This window comes from Arvicanthis niloticus, chromosome 27 (genome assembly GCF_011762505.2).
Source record: "Arvicanthis niloticus isolate mArvNil1 chromosome 27, mArvNil1.pat.X, whole genome shotgun sequence".
Classification (NCBI taxonomy): Eukaryota; Metazoa; Chordata; class Mammalia; order Rodentia; family Muridae; genus Arvicanthis; species Arvicanthis niloticus.
Window position 1 is genome coordinate 8424796 of NC_133435.1, and position 20654 is coordinate 8445449.

At 36.5% G+C, this 20654-nt stretch overlaps 1 protein-coding gene across 1 annotated transcript in view; it reads left to right on the top strand.

Moving 5' to 3' along the window:
- The window catches only part of Cntn5 (contactin 5), a 1035258-nt gene that overhangs the window by 1003341 nt on the left and 11263 nt on the right, over window positions 1–20654 (top strand). Inside the window, exons 18-20 of the mRNA XM_076926087.1 lie at window positions 2357–2506; window positions 19261–19331; window positions 20374–20608. Coding sequence (XP_076782202.1) covers window positions 2357–2506; window positions 19261–19331; window positions 20374–20608 — 456 coding nt within the window. The remainder of the gene's footprint in view (window positions 1–2356; window positions 2507–19260; window positions 19332–20373; window positions 20609–20654) is intronic.

Here is a 20654-nt window from a genome sequence, read left to right on the forward strand (position 1 = left end):
TAATGGGAGAAAAAGGTCCCTCTCTGTGTAGCACCTCTATGGGCAGTTTCTTGATTTTTGGAAATTGTTCTCATAATCTAAAATAACTCAAGTAAGTAACTTCTAATCCTGACATATATATTAGAAAAAAAAAAGATGAGTACATACTTTAAATTTTTTTGATGAGTCAATATAACTTATATTTGGAAAAAATAACATTCTTTTATGTACCAAAATGAAAGTGAATTCCTTACTTTTTGTTAATCAAAACAAAAATTTGAGCATGGGCCTTCTAACTAAGCACATCTTAGAATAAACTTACAAATTGACGTTGTAGAATTGGCTTATAAATTCTTTTGCCTGCAAGGGAAATCCAAAATTAAATAAGAATAATCTGTATATTTGGAGGAGATTATGAAACAATCTTTGTGAGTGGGAAACAATTTCATCTTTGGGTCTCTTTTTCAATTAAGCAATTAATTGTGCCTTAAAAATGTGATGCTCTTCATGCTACTGAAAATTCTTAGGTGACCTGGGTTGGTTTTATGTGTGCATTTAAGATTATCAAATCACCCATGACCATAGACATCATTGATCTTTCTTTGTAAAACTCCAAGATGTCTCTGAAACATTTATCATTGGTTTCTATTGTCTGTCTATGGATATGTTTTCCATGAGCCAATTGGTTGATTAAACTCTGCAATTTGACTAGCTTGTCGAGTATTTTATTAAATTCTTGGATGTGATGATTTTACTAGAAAACCCATTCCAGTGGGATTCTCCTCTTATTCAACATGTACTTCTTGGCTGTCTTTAAACACTGCTATTATTTTCGGTGTGATTCATGTATTTTCCTTGAAAGCAATCTATACCCATGGCTCTAGCAACATTATCTGTATGAAAAGATGGCAGCAAAGCTATTAAGTATCCTTACCTGGGAAAAAAATCCATTATCTCTTCAATATTGAAAACCAAAATTCTTGACATGATAAAGACAAATTTGCTTGTTTTCTAAAACTATGTTCCAACTAATGCCTTTGAAAGTATATCCCTTATGAAATAAAAAACAATAAAATTAGAGTTACCTAAATAATTATGTTATAAATTGATATAAAAGTTATGTTTAAAATATTAAAACATGAGGCTGGTTAGATGGCACAATGGCACTTGCTGCATAAGCTTGGGGACCTGAGTTCAAATGCTCAGCACCCACATGGAACCTGGCTGCACATGCCTGTAATTACAGAATTGAGGGATGGAGACAAGTGGATCCTGAGAGCTCAAACCCTATACCAAGTGGTGATATCCCAGTTTATTGAAATGCTTCATCTCAAAGCAGTAAGGCACTGAATGGTAGAGGAAGACAGCTTGCATCTTACTCTGGTTGCTACAAAAGTGGAGTATGTGCACAGGCACACTCACATGCATCCCCTGGTAAACACACACACACACACACACACACACACACACACACACATCAGAGAATATACCAATTCTAAGAAAATAAATATAAACTAGAGAAGAATATTAAAGTCCAGCAATGGAATATTCTAGTTGCAAAAAGCACATGGCAAAGATAAACCGGGGAAAAGCGGAATAATCCATGAGGCAAAAATGAAGTCAAGTACAGTTGTTTCGTGCCAACGAGAAAGTATACCAAGGGAGAGAGAAGGTAGGCGAGCATGCTTGTGGTACTCATGTTCACTTAGGACTGAAATCTATCATTAGCTTTAAACAGATGAATGTCAGTGCCAACCTGGAGAATTACAGTTTTAATGTGGGGCAGCTCGTATGGTCTGATAAGCAGTCAAGAGAGAATGGGACACAATTATACAGACAACTCCTAAGAAGTTTCAGGTTCCGACTGAATCAAAGCATAGTACAAAAAATCACTCCAAGAAGAAATCCAAGCTTACCTCTATTCATTGCATGCTATCATTTCTAATTAAGCTACATTCTTAATTTGTTGTTGTGGACAGGAGCCAAAATATAATAGTAAGAACTGGAAAAGTCTTTTGAAATCTCTCTAGAAACAGAAGAAGAACTGTTTGTAGTGTGAATTAGCCTCTTTTCTAGGGCTGAAGATGAGGAAATGAGTTTTAGTATATGTAGATAACGTTGAGTTTTTTGGTAGCCAGATGAGAAGAATCCAATGACCTGCAAACAACTTAAGCACATATGGTGTTCACTTCCTGAAAGTTCACTTTATCTTAGTAGTGATACTGGAGACACATAATTATGTACTACAAGAAAGTAGGATCATACAATCTCATACAGTGAGGAAGTCGGGACAATTAACAGTGACATCACTGACTAACATATAGTTATAGTATTTCTCCAGCCTCCTCATAGCATGTAATGTGCTTCTTCTCTGTAGTCCCAGAAGTCATCACAGGAGACATGGAGTCAGCAATGGCTGTGGACCTAAATCCCTGGGTAGAATATGAATTCCGAGTGGTGGCTACCAATCCAATTGGGACAGGAGATCCAAGCATCCCATCTCGAATGATCCGCACAAACGAGGCAGGTAAGAGCCATGGCATGAAACTCCTGTTCTGTACATTTCTCCTCACTCTGAAAGCAAGTTGAACTTATGACTGTTGCTACGTGGCTTGTCTGATGCATTTTCCTAGTATCCTAAAACTGCATCCTTTAAAATAATGATTTTTGTTTTCCTTTTTTTTTTCAGTCCTTTTTAGTCACTTCTTCCATAAACAAGCATTCATGAAACCTTCAGTTTTCTCCCAGCCTTGAATCATGTTTAAGTTCTCATGAAGCAGAGAAAATTAATCTGTTCTTCTAAGAGAATCCGTAAAGTTCAGTATATCAACTCACTGTCTTATTTTACAATGATTGTTCTTGTTTTTGGTTATAGTATACTTCCTTTAGGCTCTTTTCTGTCACCTTTACCACTTAGCCTAATCTGTACAAATTAAACTTTGAAGAGACAGAGTCCTTTCTTGACCAGTGCCGTCAGGAAGTCTGATGCATGAGCCACCCATCTGCTTCATACAGAAAACCAAGGGTACTTCCTAGTCTTCCAGAATAAGTATGCCTAATTGAAGTGCTACCATAATTACCATATAAAGGAAGCTAACAGCTTTTATTATAAACCCAATCAGGATATCTTGCTATCATGCAGAAGAAACTGACAGAAGAAGGCATTATTAATAGAATCTAATGTTTTGTTGTTATTTTGGTTCTGGGGAGTGGGACCCAGTCTCAGAGCCCAAACTGGACTTGGAATTTTTTATATAGCTAAAAGTAACCTTGAATTTTTGCCAAGCACTCAGTTCTATGATCTACCCCCTTATTCACCTGTAAAATTCTATGTAAACTCCATAAAGACATAGGAATTTTCAGAAATACTATGTATTTAAAGAAATGGCAATTCTACTCTTCCTCATTTGATCTCATTATATTGTATACATATATCATATTATCAAACTGATGTATAACAAAATACAGAAATAAACCATATATTCAGAAAACACCAAAGACACATTTAAAAGGAAAATGAACATAAAATATTTGTCATGAACAGTATGACCACAACAGAGAAATAGGGACAGGAAAGGTTTCAGATATGGGGGAAATAAACAAACTTTAATATTTTATCCTCCGTCATTATGTATGAGTCTAGACAAGGAGAATACTGAACATCAAGATGTCTATTTTCTCCATAGTTCTGTATTTGAAATGTAAAATGATGTCAGATGCTAGCATTCAACGTATTTCTTTCTTATTAATGTATTTATGTTTATGTATGTATTTTTATATGTGTAATAAATTTTGGGGGTTTTTTTGAAACAGGATTCATCTAGGCTGACCTAGAACTTGGTATATATCCTACCCTAAAATCCATAAATCTCTGCCTTAGCCTCCCTAGTGCAGGAATTATAAGCATGCCTCACCATGCCTGGGCATATTATTTTTTAGAAGGTCATTTAAAAGAAAGGAAGAAGGAAAGGAAGGAAGGAAGGAGGGAGGGAGGGAGGGAGGGAGGGAGGAAGGAAGGAAGGAAGGAAGGAACGAAGGAAGGAAGGAAGGAGAGGGGGAAGTAAAGGAGGCAGGCACGAAGGTTGGACGAAGGGAAGAAGGAAGACATAACTATACAACAGATGCTCAGTATTATTTCCATAGAAATACAGCAACTTAGAAAATAGAAAATGAAAACACTGTAAATAACCAAAAAGTTACCCACAGAAAACTCAACTTTTCTGCCTTGTAACTTACTTCTTTTGATGTTTTCTCTTTCCTGCTTTAAATTGTGTGAACTTCAAAGTTGACTATTAATTGCTTGGTTAGATTTTCATACATCCATAAAATCAGCCATGTTTTCATTGTGTCCAGGTGTTCATTAAGTGAAGCCATAACAGGTTAGTCATTCTTCCTTTCATATGCTCACTGTGCGAAACGAAAATGATAGCTGACAGTAATACAGGCATGCATTTTCTAAGAACACTGCCTTACTCTACGTACTGCTAATTGTGTTTAATCAAAGACAAGGTTAGTGTGTAATTTAGGAGACTATGTATAAATACAAATTTTAAACATAAACCATCCATTTGGGATGAGTAACCCTTCTAATCTCCTTAACTATAAATCTACTTGAGCTATCAAAAAAATTGTTAGCAAATCACCATTGCATTTTAATGTGTTTGAGTTAAAATTATGTTCAAGTGATGCGTTTCCAAATTCTCATTGAGATTTAGAGCTACCTCACTCATGAACTGCTGTCTCTACATTTTACCCTGACTATCTGCATATATGACGTACTTTATTCCATTAAAGTCTTACAGAAGAAGGAAGTAATGGTCTTCAAAGTGCACGAAGAGCTTGCCTCTTACAGTGAAGTGGGGAAAGTAAGCTTTGCGCACTTTATCCTGCTTCTACTTGAAAGTCAAATTCAGCTTGAGCTCCTAATGGCATAGAAGCAAGTGTTGAGTTTTGCAGCTGTTTCCTCAGGCAGCACAGATTAAAAGCGACACCAATATCCTGAGCCAGCAGTCTACAGTGAAGCGCTCTGCCTCCGTTAAGTACCTATTTATATTACAAAATGAAACTGTTCTAATGGTCCAAGTAAACTTTGAAAATGGACAGCTATGAGTGAGGAAAGACAAGTCTGGACATTAGGATGTTGAGATTATGAGCGATTATGCCTCTGTAAATTTCTCTTCATACAAAATATAAATTTTAAAACAAGTTGAATGAAACATCTCTGTTAAAATTGCTTTTTCCCATACAAAAGAACAAACGAATGAAAAAAAGAAAGACAAAAAGAAAGATTTAATTTTTAATTTTCATATATATATATATATATATATATATATACATATATATATATATTTCTGGTCATCAAAACACTTTTGATAGTCTTCAAAGATAATATAATTAATTGGATAGGGTATGCTGGCACCAAAGTATGCTATGTACTTGTATCAAGGCGTCCACATAAGACTCAGTACTTTGTAATGAATATACACCAATAAAAGGCTTTATACCAAAATTGTATAAATTAATTCAGTCCAACTTCATGACAGAAGGAGGTCAAACTAGTATAGTAAATATCTATTTTTACTTTGGTGTGCATTTATATTTATGGAGCAATTTCAATTTTCTTACAAGTTTTAATTAGATTATACAGAAAGAGAGAAAGACATAAATAGATAACATGTTTAATTAATGAAATGTGCTGCTCTCTCAAACTAACATGTAAATTAGGAACATAAGAGTGTGAATGTTTTGTTATTTTAAAGATGTCACAACAGAGATGACTATGGATTAGGAAATGCATCTTTAAAATATGAGATGGTTGAAACAGAAAAACACAGTGAATACAATAGCGGCAGCTGTTTCTCTTCTTGAACCTCAACATTTTGCAAGTTAGAACATATTGGAAACCTCCAAAGAGGGAATAAATGGAGGTGGAGTAGCTAACTATGTAACATGTCTTTACACATAGTGACATATATGTGATGTTTGTTGAATTAAGTGAGTTTAGATTTTAATTAATGTTCTGTTGTGTCATTCACTAACATGCTCAACACAGGAAAAACTAAGTCTTTCTTAAACTAATTTATCAGATGAGAAAAAATACCATGCTCTAGTCTTCTGTTGCTGTGGCAAACACCATGACAAAAAAGCAACTTAGCAGGGACAGAAGGATTTCTTTGGCTTCCCCTTCTAGGTCACAATCTGTCATTGGGGAAGTCTAGACAGTGACTTGAAGCAGAAACCATGGAGGAATGCTGCCTGCCAGCTTGTTCCTAGGCTCACTCACATTCTGATGCTTGGCTAACTTAGACATTCCAGGACCAGAATCAGTGGGCTGGACAATCCTAAAACAATGAATAATCAAATCAATACCACACAAAGATGCCTATACACCAATCTGATCTAGGCAATGTTTCTGTTGAGGTTCCTCTGTCAGATCACTGGAAACTGTGTCATACTGATAATTCTAGCTGACTGGGACAGACTATTTGACCATTGTATTACATAAGAGAATACATATGAATATTAATATTTATGCTATTATTGCCATCATCACTAACTGGGTTATTATGTTACAAAATGGGAATTTAAGCCATTGTGGTCATGCAATATTCTTCTTTTATACTGAGGATATGTTTTCATCTAAATATAGGTGGTCTCAGCATCTCCCCTGAAAGCCCACTTATGACCCTCACATACAACCATTAGAGTCTTCTTACCTAGTGCTGAGTGTATAAGGGGAAGTTGATATTATTCCACAAAGAAACATTTTTCCTCTGGTTTTTGTTGCAAAAGAAGACTAAAGAAGCAGAGAAAAGACAAGTATTGAATAAAAACTATGTATCAAATTGTCTATTCCAGATATAGCTCTATAGCTGCCTAGCACTTTGAATTCTGTCCACCGTTATTTCTTGGCTCTGAAATGGAAAATATGACACAAATGTTTCTGGACACACAAAAAAAAGTATATTATCTATGCATTTGAGAGATCAATGCTCTTACAGCTAGGAGTATCAAATGCATGTGCAGATGAAAGCCTTTCCCAGATGCATACTGCCTGCATTGTATTATCACCATGCCCCTGTGCACAGAGCAGACAAGACGACTTGTAGAACTCAAAGCAGAACATCTTCCTTCGCCTCTCACTCCTTAATACGCTCTGCTAGATTGCTTCCCACAAACCTCCTATTTCATTCCCACAACTGGAAATTCTCTACAAATCTTACTCATATTGCAGACTTTCAGTTTTGTCTTATGTCTCGTGGAGTTTAACTAAGGCTGTCTGTGTGACCATGAATCTGTCACTGTCTGTTAGAGACTGATGAGGTCAGCAGTCGGTATATTACTATATTCTACCAGAATATATCTCTATACATGGATGAAATTGTCAAGATGTATTAATGAAACACACACACGCACGCACACACACACACACACACACACACACACACACACACATTCTGATCTATTGCCTCAGTCCCAACTATTTTGGTGTCAGTATTGGGTTCTAAGGAAGTCTCATTTTCAGATATATAAAGTCTATTCCATTTAAATAGAAACTTTAATTTCTCACGCATCCCACTTCTGCCCTTCCATCCTAGCTCAGGTTTGACCCTGGGAAGCTGTGATCTGCTTCTTCCCTCTTCTTTCTGATGCTTTTCTCATGCTGAAACTGCTACTCTGACTGTCACTTCCTAGACAATGAGAAGAAAGAGGAAATACCTGCATAGATGATGTCATCTCTGTGGTCTCTCAATGGTGTTAGATGCTGCCAAGATTTGTTTTGTCTACATGTGTTCTTTTCTACAAAGGTTTGGGATCTTTGGGGATGTAGAAACCCTAGTGGGGTCTAATTCTACTGAGCCTACTCAACCTTCCTTCTGTAATGCCCTCTGGCCCACAGTGACCATCATGTATACCTGCTTGTTAAGCCCTAGAAATGTAAAATGTTCTGGAATGGCTTTTACCTCTGCTTAGGTAGCTCAGTAGGAAATGAGGTATTCCCATACAAAACTCTGAAGCTCAATGTCATGTCTCCAGGTGGAAGAAGGAAGCAATGAACTGTCAGCATGAATGTTGCTTCTCTACCATTTGCTTTGATAGGAAAATGGCCTATCCCTATTGGCAGTTGGGGTTGGAGAAACCACTTAGACAAGCTGGAGACGGGAATAGAATGGGATAGTAAGATTGGCTACCCTTTTTCTCACAAGCCTGTCATTTCCTTTACCTACTCTCACTCCAGCATCTGAGGTTACATGGCTCACTGAAAGTGACAAAAGGACTCAGTTCATTTTTAATTATGATCTCTTTAGCTGTACCTTATCTTCTAGCTCCTGAAAAGGAAAAATGTTTTTACATTTGCATCCTCAGAGACCCTGTCCACAGCAGCTATTGAGAAAATCTAATTTCAAAAGTTAATAGAGGAGACAGAATAGAAATCCTGTTGTGATAGATATATATTCTGCTTCTATAGTAAGAAATAGCTAAAAAGTACAGAAATAGTAACACCACATAAGGTAAGCCGGAATTATTTTTTTTGATGGTCTGTGTATTGACAGTAAATGGTATTTAATGGAAGTTTGAAAACCCTGATTTGGACTGAATTATTTACTGGACACAATTATTAAGTACACAATGGTCAGATACCATTGTATACATAGTTAGGGCCCAGGTTGGAAGGGAAGGGTATTTTAATACTTTAGTCTTCCTACTCTGTTTAAAGAAAATATAAAGTATAATACTAAAATAGTTGGTAAAATCTAAAAGAAAATTCTATTAAGTGAACATTATGACTTTCTCCAAGCCAATGAGTAATTTAATTATATTATGTAAAAAAAATGGTCTCCAGTAAGATTAAAATAAGACAGAAATTATAGCAAGCAACAGACCCCTAAAACCAAATCTCAATAATTAGAACAAAGAAAATAACAGTATGCTTCATGGGGCAGAGAGTAGATTTCAATCACAAAACCCCGTTAGTCCAGGCAAATCTTCTCTTTAAAATACAACTGAGAAGCATGCCTCTGTTTCAGAGGCAGCAGCAAATCAGTCTGCTGACTCTAATGAATGCCTTTCTAAAGGGAAACTATTTGTTAACAATCTGAGTAATTCCATACATCAATTTCAGACTTTGTGCTAAGCACTTGAACTTCTTCATATGCTTTAGTAATCCAATGCAAGCTGTAGTCCTCTAATGGAGCTCTTCCTTCCATTTCACAAATCATAAAGCATATCTAGGAAATGCTAACTATAAGTACAAAGTTGTCTACTAAGTAAATGACAGGACTGATGCTCTAACACCAATCTTGCTTCCAAATGGAGCTTCTTGTATGCTAGTCTTCTCTCCATACCCATTATTTCCTTTTAAAGAAGTATTATTATTTCCTTTTTATTGGATGTCTTATTTATTTACATTTCAGATGTCATCCCCTTTCCCTATTTTCCCTCCCTAGAACCCCCTATCACATCTCCCCTCCTCCTTTTTGCTTTTATACCATTTTAATTACATGCAATTATTAAGGTCAATTCTAGGTTGAGGGTCTAGCAATACAATAGATGCAAATAGTCAAGGAACAAGCAATACAGTAAACACAAATAGTCAAAGAACTATTTAAAGCAAGGCATTAAATCCAATTATGTGACCATTCCCATGATCACTGTTTCTAAGGGCTTATCAGGATGACCAAAATATCTGAGCCAAACTCCCTGTCCTAGCCCAGAGTCATTTTCATGTTTGTAGCCATCTTCCTTGTTCTAGCCTAAAATTTAAATCCTGTCAGAAATTACTTCTTTGTTCTAAGCTAATATTTAGATTCCTGTCTGAAATTACTTCTTTGTTCTAGCATAAGATTTAGATTCCTACCTGAAATTACTACTTTGTTCTAGTCTAATGTCAGATTCCTGTGAAGCCTAATTCCTTGTCCTTGGCCAATGTCATATTCCTGCCAAGCAGCCCATTTCCTTGTCCTTGGCCCATGCCAGATTCTTCCCAAGCAGCCCCAAAGGCTCTAAGCACCTCCCCTTTTTATTTCATTAACAAGACTGAGTCTGTCTTAGGTCATTCTGACAAGTATGCCTTCCTTACCCATCATGAAATACACATTATCCAAAGCAATGCACTTCTGTCTTAGCTTGGTAAGGCTCTGTGCAGAATCTTATCCATCCTTGGCTTGCCAGCCTGTTAATTTAATAACTCTGTCTGGGGGTCCATTTTCAGGTTCAAGCCATGTACTTTGGCTGCCAACATGGTGATGTTGTTAAAGACAAGCTTTAATATGATGAGAAGGGATAAAAGTATTCCCAGGACAAAAAGGGCTAGCATGATCAAGCTATATATGCCATTCTTGAAGCTTGACCAAAATAGAAATACTGACCTCTGGTCATGGGTAATTTTATCTGCAGTATCTAACGCATCACCTCAGCAGAACAGCATTCTTGAAATTCATAAGCTCACTATGTAACATTAAAACATCCATAAAGGTGTTCAAATTATGCCAAACACACTGCAAGTGTCTTTAAACTTCTTCCTAATTATAATGACTACCACTGTAAATTTTAGAACTAACATGAATCCAATGGTATTTGGCATGACACTTGAGATGGCTTCTTACACTTAACTTCTGAACCTCCTTTCAATAATTTGAATAGGATAAAGAGCATCAACCCATTCTTCCAAATGCCTATCTAAATCCTCTTGTATATTCAACACATTAGTAACATTAGTAACATTTTTGGCTAATTATCAAAAGTAGATGTCTTAATTTCTTGTGTCACAGAAATTGCAGAAGCAGTGGTGCTAGCAATTAATGTAATGAAAACTGTTAGACCAGCAATAATCAAGCCCACTACCCTCTTGCTTCTGCTTAAAGCCTGACTCATTTCTTCCAGTACTTGCAAGCTATTTTTAGAATACCAAGGTTCTGTGATACTCAGGGCACTAAAACAAAAACTGGTTGATAGACCACCATAACTGACATGCTGGATTTCAATCACAAACACAATTAAAAGGTATGCAATCAATGCAACTTACATTAAATACTGTAGAAGAAACAAAAGTAATTTTAACTTGACAATTAAAAGAGCTTTAACACATGTGCTAACACCTGTTTGAAATCCAGATCCTGCCCCAACTTTATCTCTTGCTAATATAACATCATAGAGAACTGCAGCTAATTTCCATATATGTCTCTGAAAATGTTCAGAAACTTCCAAAGGAAGACTGTTATTTCCAATATTGGATTGATTTCTAGACCAGTCCATGATTGAGTCTGAATAACTGGTCTCATTTAAGAACAATACAAGAGTCATTATAACTTCTCTTTTTGATTTTCTGTTCTACAAGGTCTAAAAACTCAAGGCAAGGCAGCTTGTCCCATCAGGGGTATAGGTAAGCAATGGTGGGTCCGGAACACACATCCAAGCTTCCCAGTCACCATTGTCAGGGCACTCAGCCGGCTTACAGGTCAGCATCATTCCTTTGTCTTGGCATCAGCATGTCTCACCCATCACTCTGGCAGCCACCATGTTCCTTCAGTATCCTGCAGAAAAAACCACAAACATGTTCTCTTCCCCATGTTTACTACCTGATCAGAAGAAGTATTATTTAATGCTCAATTTTATGTATATATTAGTACCTGTGTGTGAGTAAGTGAGTGAAATTCCCCCATGGAGGCCAGAAGAAGCTATTAAACCCTCTGGAGTGACAGGCAGTTGTGAGCCACCAGACATAAATATGGAGAGCTGAACTGACGTCCTTTGCAGGAGCAAAAAGTGCTCATGATCACAGAGCCATCTCTGGGCACTCTTCTTCTTGCCATTTCTGTAGTTTGTTTGTTTTATATCATATACATCAGTAATTTTGATTCAATGAGTACCCATTTTATCCTTTTCCTTCCTTGATCATCGTTACAAATGAAGAATACAGGAGTTGAGGTAGATGTTATTTACTGAGGCCCCCTACCTCCTGTGTGTTGTAATGCCAAATGTTAGTAAGAAGGTTAAAAATCAGAAAAGTATTTTATTTCCTGAAATATGTTGGCAATTTCTCTTGAGATCAAAACAGGTATATTGCATGGGTATCCAATTAAATGCTTGCTATGTCAAGACTAAGACATAGTTCCTATGACAAAAGAAAGCCAAATGACCACAACAGGTATGTGACTTCAAGACCACAGGTGTGACTTTACTCAACTTTCTGTATTATCATAGGCTTCAGCACTAGGCATCATAATATAAAATATTAATTATAATCCAGACACTGTAATAAATATTTATGAGAATGAGCTTTACAAGTAGATAACATTCCTGAGTATGGTAGCTACTCTCTGTAATTCCACCACGCTAAAGTTGGATGCAGGAAAATCAGGAAGTCAGTGCCAGTCTCAGCTACACAGCAAGTTCAAGGCCAGCCAGGATTTCATAAAAAACTGTTTTTTGTTTTGTTTTGTTTTTTTTTTTTAAAAAAAAAAAAAAACATAGCCAGATAGGCAGTGGTGATGTATGTCTTTAATCCCAACATTGGAAGGCAGAGTCAGGTGGATCTCTGTGAGTTCGAGGCAAGCCTGGGCAACAAAATGAGTTCCAAGACAGCCAGGGCTACACAAACAAACCCTGTCTCGAAAAACTAAGAAAAAAAAAACCTAACCAGATAAGGAGATTAAATGTTTGTGTGTGTGTGTGTTTGTGTGTGTGTGTTTGTGTGTGTGTGTGTGTGTGTGTGTGTGTATGTGTGTGTGTATGTGTGTGTGTGTATGTATCTCCTTGCAAACCTGTGTGCCCCACTGAGAAGAACAAAAGCAACATCTAAGTCTTTAGGGAACACCACTGTTGTTTGGTGTTAGTTTGGAAACTTCTGGTATGGAGTACTCTAATTTTTAATTTTTTTACAAACTTAGCCTATTTAGTAATTATTAATGGGAATATTTGTGTAGAGAAGACTTCAATTTTATTAGAAAATTGTCTTAAATGTCCCTCCAAACTCACCTTTTCTGTATAGCTGATCTCCTCCCTCTCTACTCTCCTGCATGTTTGATTTATACCAGCTACTGGGCTAACCACTCAGCTTCTTAATTACAAAGACTTCCCATGGTCTCTAGCAAAGCTGTGTTATTTAATGAGCCATGTAAATACTATAAGAGAAATTGGAGACTTTCAAGAATAAAAAATGCTGTTAAATGATCATGCATTTTCTTTTGTTTAGTTTTTAATTAAGCTGTGGTGGTAAAGTGTAACATGTTATTCAAACTGTGCTATTTACCAAGAACCCTGTAATAATCTAGCCTGTTTATACTAAGGCAATGCCTTCTACTTTGGTATAAGGATGATCTCAGTACATTAAAAAAAAAAAAAAAAAAAAAAAAAGAATAGCTCACATTCCAACATGCCAGGTAAAACCTGAAACTACTAAGGACTTGTAACTTGAATATAAAATTTCAACTAGATCATCTGTCCATGAAGAGCAATTGCTCAGAAATAAATGGAAGAGCATGGGAGTTTAACTGCACAGCAGGAATATAAACTTGATCCCCTGAGTTAGCATGTTCATGACATTTATCAGTAGCTGATTAAAGGAAAGAACTGCCTCAAAACTTAATTCTAAAGCAGGTTCTCACTAATTATGCTGAAAATATATTTGGTTTTAAAAATATGTATTTCTCTGAAAGCATTTATGAGATTTTAATTTTATGAATGTCATGCTTCTAACAAGAATTATAGAACCTTCATACCAGAAAAGCTCTGGGAGATTAAGTCAAATGTTTTATGTCATAATGCATTATAAACAAAAAGATATAATTAAAATCAGCAAGCTCTACCAAGGTACAGCAGAGATAATGACCATGTGTCACCAACTTGAGCAAAGAAATGCATGGCCATACAAGCCACCATATCTGCATATTATTAAGGAATGTAAGCTGAGCAGAATTAGAGAGTTCAGCCTTAGATCCCAATAGCAAAGCACCGGCCTGAGCTGCAGCTCTTAAGACCTGTCAGTTCTGTCTATTGTATCTAATAGGCTTTTCAAAATTCACACATATCAAATATCAGAACACTGTTGGTCATCGGCCTCTTCTGGTGCTACATGTGTCTCATTAAAAATGATGAGAGACTGAAGCAGAAACAATCTTAGTTCTTTACATTGACTACTTGACTATAGGTTAACTCATCTCAAAATGTCATGTTGAGCAGCTAAATTTCAAAGTATATCTTTCCAAACATAGGTTATTTATGAGATAATTCAACCTAGAAATTACACTTACATCAATGTGTTAATTTAGGAAAAGTTTTATTTTGCTTTCACAATCTGTGAAAACCTTAAGTGTTCACCATACTTTTTTTTTGTCTTCCAATAATTTATTTTTTTTACTTTACTTTATGTCCCTATCACAGTCCCTGCCTCCTCTCCTCCCAGTCTGGCCCTTACAAATTCCTCTCCAACTTTCCTCAGAGATGGGGAAGCCCCCATTGGGTACCACCTCACACTGAGACATATATTTGCAGCCGGATTAAGTACATCCTCTCCCACTGAGGCCCAACCAGGCAGTCCAGCTACAGGGAAGGGTATCCAATGACAGGCAACAGAGTCAGAGATAGCCACCACTCAACTTATTAGGGGATCCACATGAAGATCAAGCTGCACAGCTGCTACAAATGTAGGGGTCCTAGATCCAGTCCCTGTATGCTCCCTGATTGGTGGCTCAGACTCAATGAGCCTCCATGGTCCTAGGTTAGTTAGTCTTGAGTTGAGGCAATCATTGATTGGTTGTTCTCTCTGTCTCTACTCCATCATTATGTGTGCACATCTTATAGGCAAGACTAATTTTGGGATGAAGGTTTTATAGGTGGATTGAAGTCCCCTTCCCTCCTCTGAAAGTCCTAGCTACGTTAGTCTCTATATCCCCCTCTTATAAGAATAACAGTTTGAGTCACCCCCATAAACTCTCTCTATCCTCCCCTGTCATGGCCTCCCGCTAACCATCAGAGATGCCCCCCATTTCCATTCTCACTCCCTACTGTCTCCCACTCCCCCCATACCTGATCACCATCCCCATTCCTCTACTACCTCCTCTCATATCCAGTTCCCTCTTTTCATTCACCTCTAATGACCAGTTTATGCTGAAATTCCAACATTCTCCCTTTGAACCTCCTTATTACCCAGTTTCTTTGGGTCTGTTGATTTGTAGCATGGTTATCCTGTGCTTTATGGCTAACATTTACTTATAAGTGCATACATGCCACACATGTCTTCTGGCTCTGGGTTATCTCACTTAGATTGATATTCTCAAGTTCCATCCATTTACCTGCAAATTTCATGGTGTCTCTGTTTTTAATAGCTGAGCAGTATTTTATTGTGTAGATGTAACACGTTTTCTTTATCCATTTTTTAGCTGAAGGACATTTTGGTTTTTTCCAGTTTCTGGCTATTACAGATAAAGCTGCTGTGAACATAGTTAAGCAAGTGTCCCTGAGGTCTAGTGGAACATTTTTGGGGGTATACACCCAGGAGTGGTATAGCTGAGGCTTGAGGTAGAATGATTCCCCTTTATGTTTATTTTATTTTAGATGCATGTCTATGCTCCACTTTTGTGTCTGATGCTTGGGAAGGCCAGAAGAGGGCAATAGATTTCCTGCACCTGAATTTATAGATATTTGGAAGTTTGCCATGTGGGTGTCAAGCCATGTTTCTAGCCTCATTATTAGGGGCAATATCTCTTGCTTTTTAAACATATTTTTGCTCAAAAGGTTAAAATTTATATATAAAAAAAACCTTAAATATGTTTTCTAAAACTATACCATAAGTGGGCTACACAGTGCTCCTTCCAGATTTTTCAGGGCCTTCAACTTTATAGTTCTTTGTATTCAATTCTACACCTTAGATTTCAGTGAGACACAAGAGAGGCTTACTTTGGAGCTAATAGCTCATTGGACAACTCCTGTCCCAAGCTCTGAGCAACCCATCATTGTAAGGACTGAGCAAAACAGAGAGGACTCTTTCCATATCAAGAGAGACTTTGCATGGAAATCTGAGTTCTTAGTGACTTTTTTTTTCAAAGAAGAGAATTCAAAAATCTAAGTTTCAGATATAAACTTAGATCAATAATGTAGACAAAGAACTTACTCTAAAAATATTAATATTAAATATTTAATATTAAAACAGTTCTGTAGTTATTTAGATACATATAGTTAGGGATAAATATAAAGTGTGTACTTAATATGTATGTATTCACTTTCTTTTTTCTTAAATTATTTTATTTGTTTATTATCCAAATGTTGCCCCTCTCCCTGGTTTCCCTTCCAGAATTCTTCACCTCATCCTTTTTCCCTCTGAGAGGGTATTCCCCGACCCACCGACCCACCCTCTCATCCATGCCCTTCACCTACCTATCCAATCCTACCTCATCCCCCAACCCCCAGCATCTCTCTTCCCTGGGGGATCAAGTCTCTACAGGATTAGGCACATCCTCTCCCACTGAGGTCAGACAAGGCAGTCCTCTGCTACATATACTGGGGGCCATGGCTCAGTCCATGTATACCTTTTGGTTGGTGGCTTAGTCTCTGGAAGCTCCCAAGGGTCTGGATTACTTGATACTGTTAGCCTTATGGGTTTGCCATCCCCTCCAGCTTCTTCAATTCTTCCCAACTCTTCCATAGGGGTCCCAGACCTCAGTCCAGTGGTTGGCTGTAAGTATCTGCATCTGTCTCAGTCAAGTGCCTCTCAGAGAACAGCAGTGCTACGCTTCTGCCTGCAAGCACAACATGGCATCTTCAGTAATAGTGTATTCACTTTCTAATTAAGCAAATGTCTTAAGAGAAACCACAATGCCTGAGTAATAACAAACTGTATAAAATTTGCTATTGCTTTAAGTAGGCATTCACTGATGGTCATGATACTCAGAACTCTCAAATTAGCCAGGAATGGGAAACTTGGGAATTCTTTTGTGAATTTCCTTTCTTTTGGGAAATTCTTTGGGAATTTCCTTTCTACTGTTGTGATAAAATATCATAAAGAAAATCAGCTTAGAGAGGAAAGGTTTCATCTCAATTTATACTTGCAGTCTATCATGAATCAAAGTTAGAAACTAAAACAGAAGCCATGGGGAATGCTGCCCACTAGACTTTCCCTTGATTTGCCCAACTTGCTTTTTTAGACAAGCCAGCACAACCTGCCAGGATTGGCATACCCACAGTGGGCTGCCTCTCCCCCATATCAATCAGTATTTTTAGATAATACCCCACAGGCTTGTCTACAGTCCAATTTGACAGAAGCATTTTCTCAATTGAATATCTGCTTCTCAGATAACTCTACCTTGAATGGAGGAGACACAGCATAGGCATGCATTGTTTTTACAAGTACCCCTACACTAAGCCTCACGTATACTGTTGCCCACAAAGTAAACAAATTTAAAGTCCCAGTCAATGTCACACAGATTGTCTTAGGAAAAGTGCCACAGCATATGGGTGTATCTCAGGTTTTTATAGTAGCAATAATTATAATTCCCAGTGACCTGTGGGCCCACTGATGAGCACGCCATTCTCTAACTGACAGTTCTAAATCCATGATCACATAAATGATCCCGTCTAAACTCAGTGAACCTCAGAAAGCAAAACTAATATTTAAAAAGGAAGTGTAGGAAGAAGGATTCCAAGGGTGAGCAGCAAACCAGAGTGTGTGGGATTACAGTAATCAGGACAAGCGTTTACATGTATGAAATGGTCAAAGAAAAAATTCAATACAAGTTTTAAAAACGCATGTTAATAAGGTTTTTCCTTGTTTTTTTTTTTTTTTTTTTTTTTTTTTTTATTAACTAGGACATATTAACTATTGTCTGAATACTTTCCTTTCTTCTTCATTGAATACTGCGGACTCTCTTGTAACAAGGTAAAAGCAAATTACAGATACCTCTGAGGGACTCCATGGCAGTGAACACTATAGATGAATAACCTACAAAATGCATGTGGCTGTCACAGAAAGTCATGAAGAGCTGCTGAACTTTGTATAGTCTGATACTCGTAATGTTTGCAAGTACTTGAACAAGAGAAGAATTACATCTCAGGAGAAAGAGCCCAAGGGCATTGACATTAGAATCTGGTTGCACAAAGTTTATTGATTTTAGTGTAGATCATTATATATTCACAGGCTTTTCTTCTCTACTTCTCTGGCCCAAGAATTCTTTATTTTACCTTTCTAGTATTATAAAATATTTAGCTTCAGGTTGTTCATAGTATATAAAATACCGTATAAAATATATACTAGTAATTAATAGCTTTTCATTCTAACAAGTAATGTATAGTAGTAGATTTATTGTTTATGTGCATATCAATATTTTCTTAAATAGATGCTGGCATACAAGGCAAGACTGAAGTATAAAATTGCCGATGCAGGCCTGGAAATGATTTCTTTTAATAGTTTTCTTCATTTAACAGCCCTTCATTTGAAAATATTCTCATTCAGCTGTAGATTTTGTAGTTTGGTGCAGTGAAGGGGAAATTTATTCCTCTGACACATTTATTCTTTTAATCATTACTCATTTGTAGAACTTTCACTGAATGAGTCTGTATTTGCAGTGGCAGAAAGACTGATATTGACAGTTTTTTTTAATGTTTATTCATTTAAGTACATGCTCACACAGTAATAGTATGGGTACGTTTTCCTTAAACTGGAGGTCCCTGAAATAATGCTGCTAAGGACCTGGAGATTTTTCCAGAACCTTTGCAGATGCAGGGATGAGAAGAAGAAATAAAACAGTGGCAACGAGAAAAAGAGAGAATCATTTAAAGGGTGAAATTTATTCAGTCATTTGTAAATAACCTTAGCTCTGATGCTAGTTATGATTCATTATATATATAATAAATATATAATATATTATATTTATTATATATAATATTTTATATAATATTATAATATGTAATATTATATATTATATAACATATTATATAATACATAATATAATATATTATAAATATTATATTAATAATATGTATATATAATATATATTATGTATGATAAATAAATATATATTATATATATATATATATATATATATATATAATATATATATATATATATATATATATATATATATATATATATATATCACCAAGCTGTCCCAGAAAGCAAGGTATCTATAATATATTTTGCCTCAATATTAATATGATAAATCTAACTTAAAGCAAATATTTGACTCATTTACAAATTCTACCAATTTAAATTAGGTAATAATGGGCCAATAGGTTAAGGAAATTACACATGCATTCATTCTCTTCAGCCTCCATGCATTTTATTTACAGTTCCAAAGACGGCACCCAGCAATGTGAGTGGAAGAAGCGGAAGAAGGCACGAGTTGGTCATTGCCTGGGAGGTAAAAATAATGTCTTTACAAGTAACAGCTAGGGTTGCTTGCTTAGAAACTAAGGCTATGCACAGAGAACATACTCTGGTTATAGAACACAATGTTCTAGGACTAGAGAACTAGATGTTTCTGTTTGAATGAAGAGGCAGTGTAAGGATCCGCTACTCAGATGAATATGGCCCAGGTTAATCCCTCTCATCCTTACTCCAGGCCCACTCCTTTCATAAGTAAAACTTATGTATTGTTTCTATATTTCTGCCATGGTACTCATTTCCCCACATCTGACCTCTGTTGATCCTCTTCTACAAAGTTTGATTAATACACTTTTTCTTCCTCTACTCAGAACATGGTTTTTCTTTAAATTAGAATTCAAGCTAAAAACAAAAGTTACCACATAATTTCTGGCTATCCACAATGCAGTGTACACTCTGCTACAGCGGCTGGTGACTTCACTCCATTGGCTTGTCAATGCATTTACTTCCATCTGTAATATGCAGTTGAAACATTTAAGCAAATTTAAATGTAAGCCATGTGTGGCATGAGAAGTTTTTTAAAAAAAAAAATATTGACAGTCCGGGTGGATGTTTGCTTCTTTGTTTTTGCAACTAGGAAAACACAGACACTGAAGAAAAGAACACTGACGATAGGTCCTGCATTAACCTCTCTTTGATTTAATCTGCAGACTACTCTGTAGAGCATTAACTAGAGATGCCAGCCTTGCATCCTAATCATGACAGATTTCTCCAGCATGTTCAGTTCTACAATAGAATCCACGTATCTTCAGCTCATATACATGACTAATTGGAGTACGTTTACTTCACTTCATGAGTTTTCATTTCTTTTGTGTGTTTCCTTAGATACCAACAGATAATATTCCATTTTTATCTTGTATCTCTGAAGCTGAAGTACATGTGCTGTCTTGGTTTTCAGCCTATTAAAAAGTTCTGAGACTCTTTTCCATGGTTCTAACTTTGCAAAGCTAAGCATTAAGAGTGAAGTGTTTCTCAGCCAGTTGTTCTGTGGATTACTAATCATGTTATTCTTTTTTCAGCCAGTGTCAGAAGAGTTTCAGAATGGGGAAGGCTTTGGCTACATAGTGGCATTCAGACCCAATGGAACACGTGGCTGGAAGGAGAAAATGGTTACATCTTCTGAGGCTTCCAAGTTCATTTACCGAGATGAAAGTGTCCCTCCTCTCACACCCTTTGAAGTCAAAGTTGGTGTTTATAATAATAAAGGTGATGGACCTTTCAGCCAGATTGTAGTCATCTGTTCAGCTGAAGGAGGTCAGTGTCTTTACCCCATCCCTTTTATATGTCAATATTGTATTTT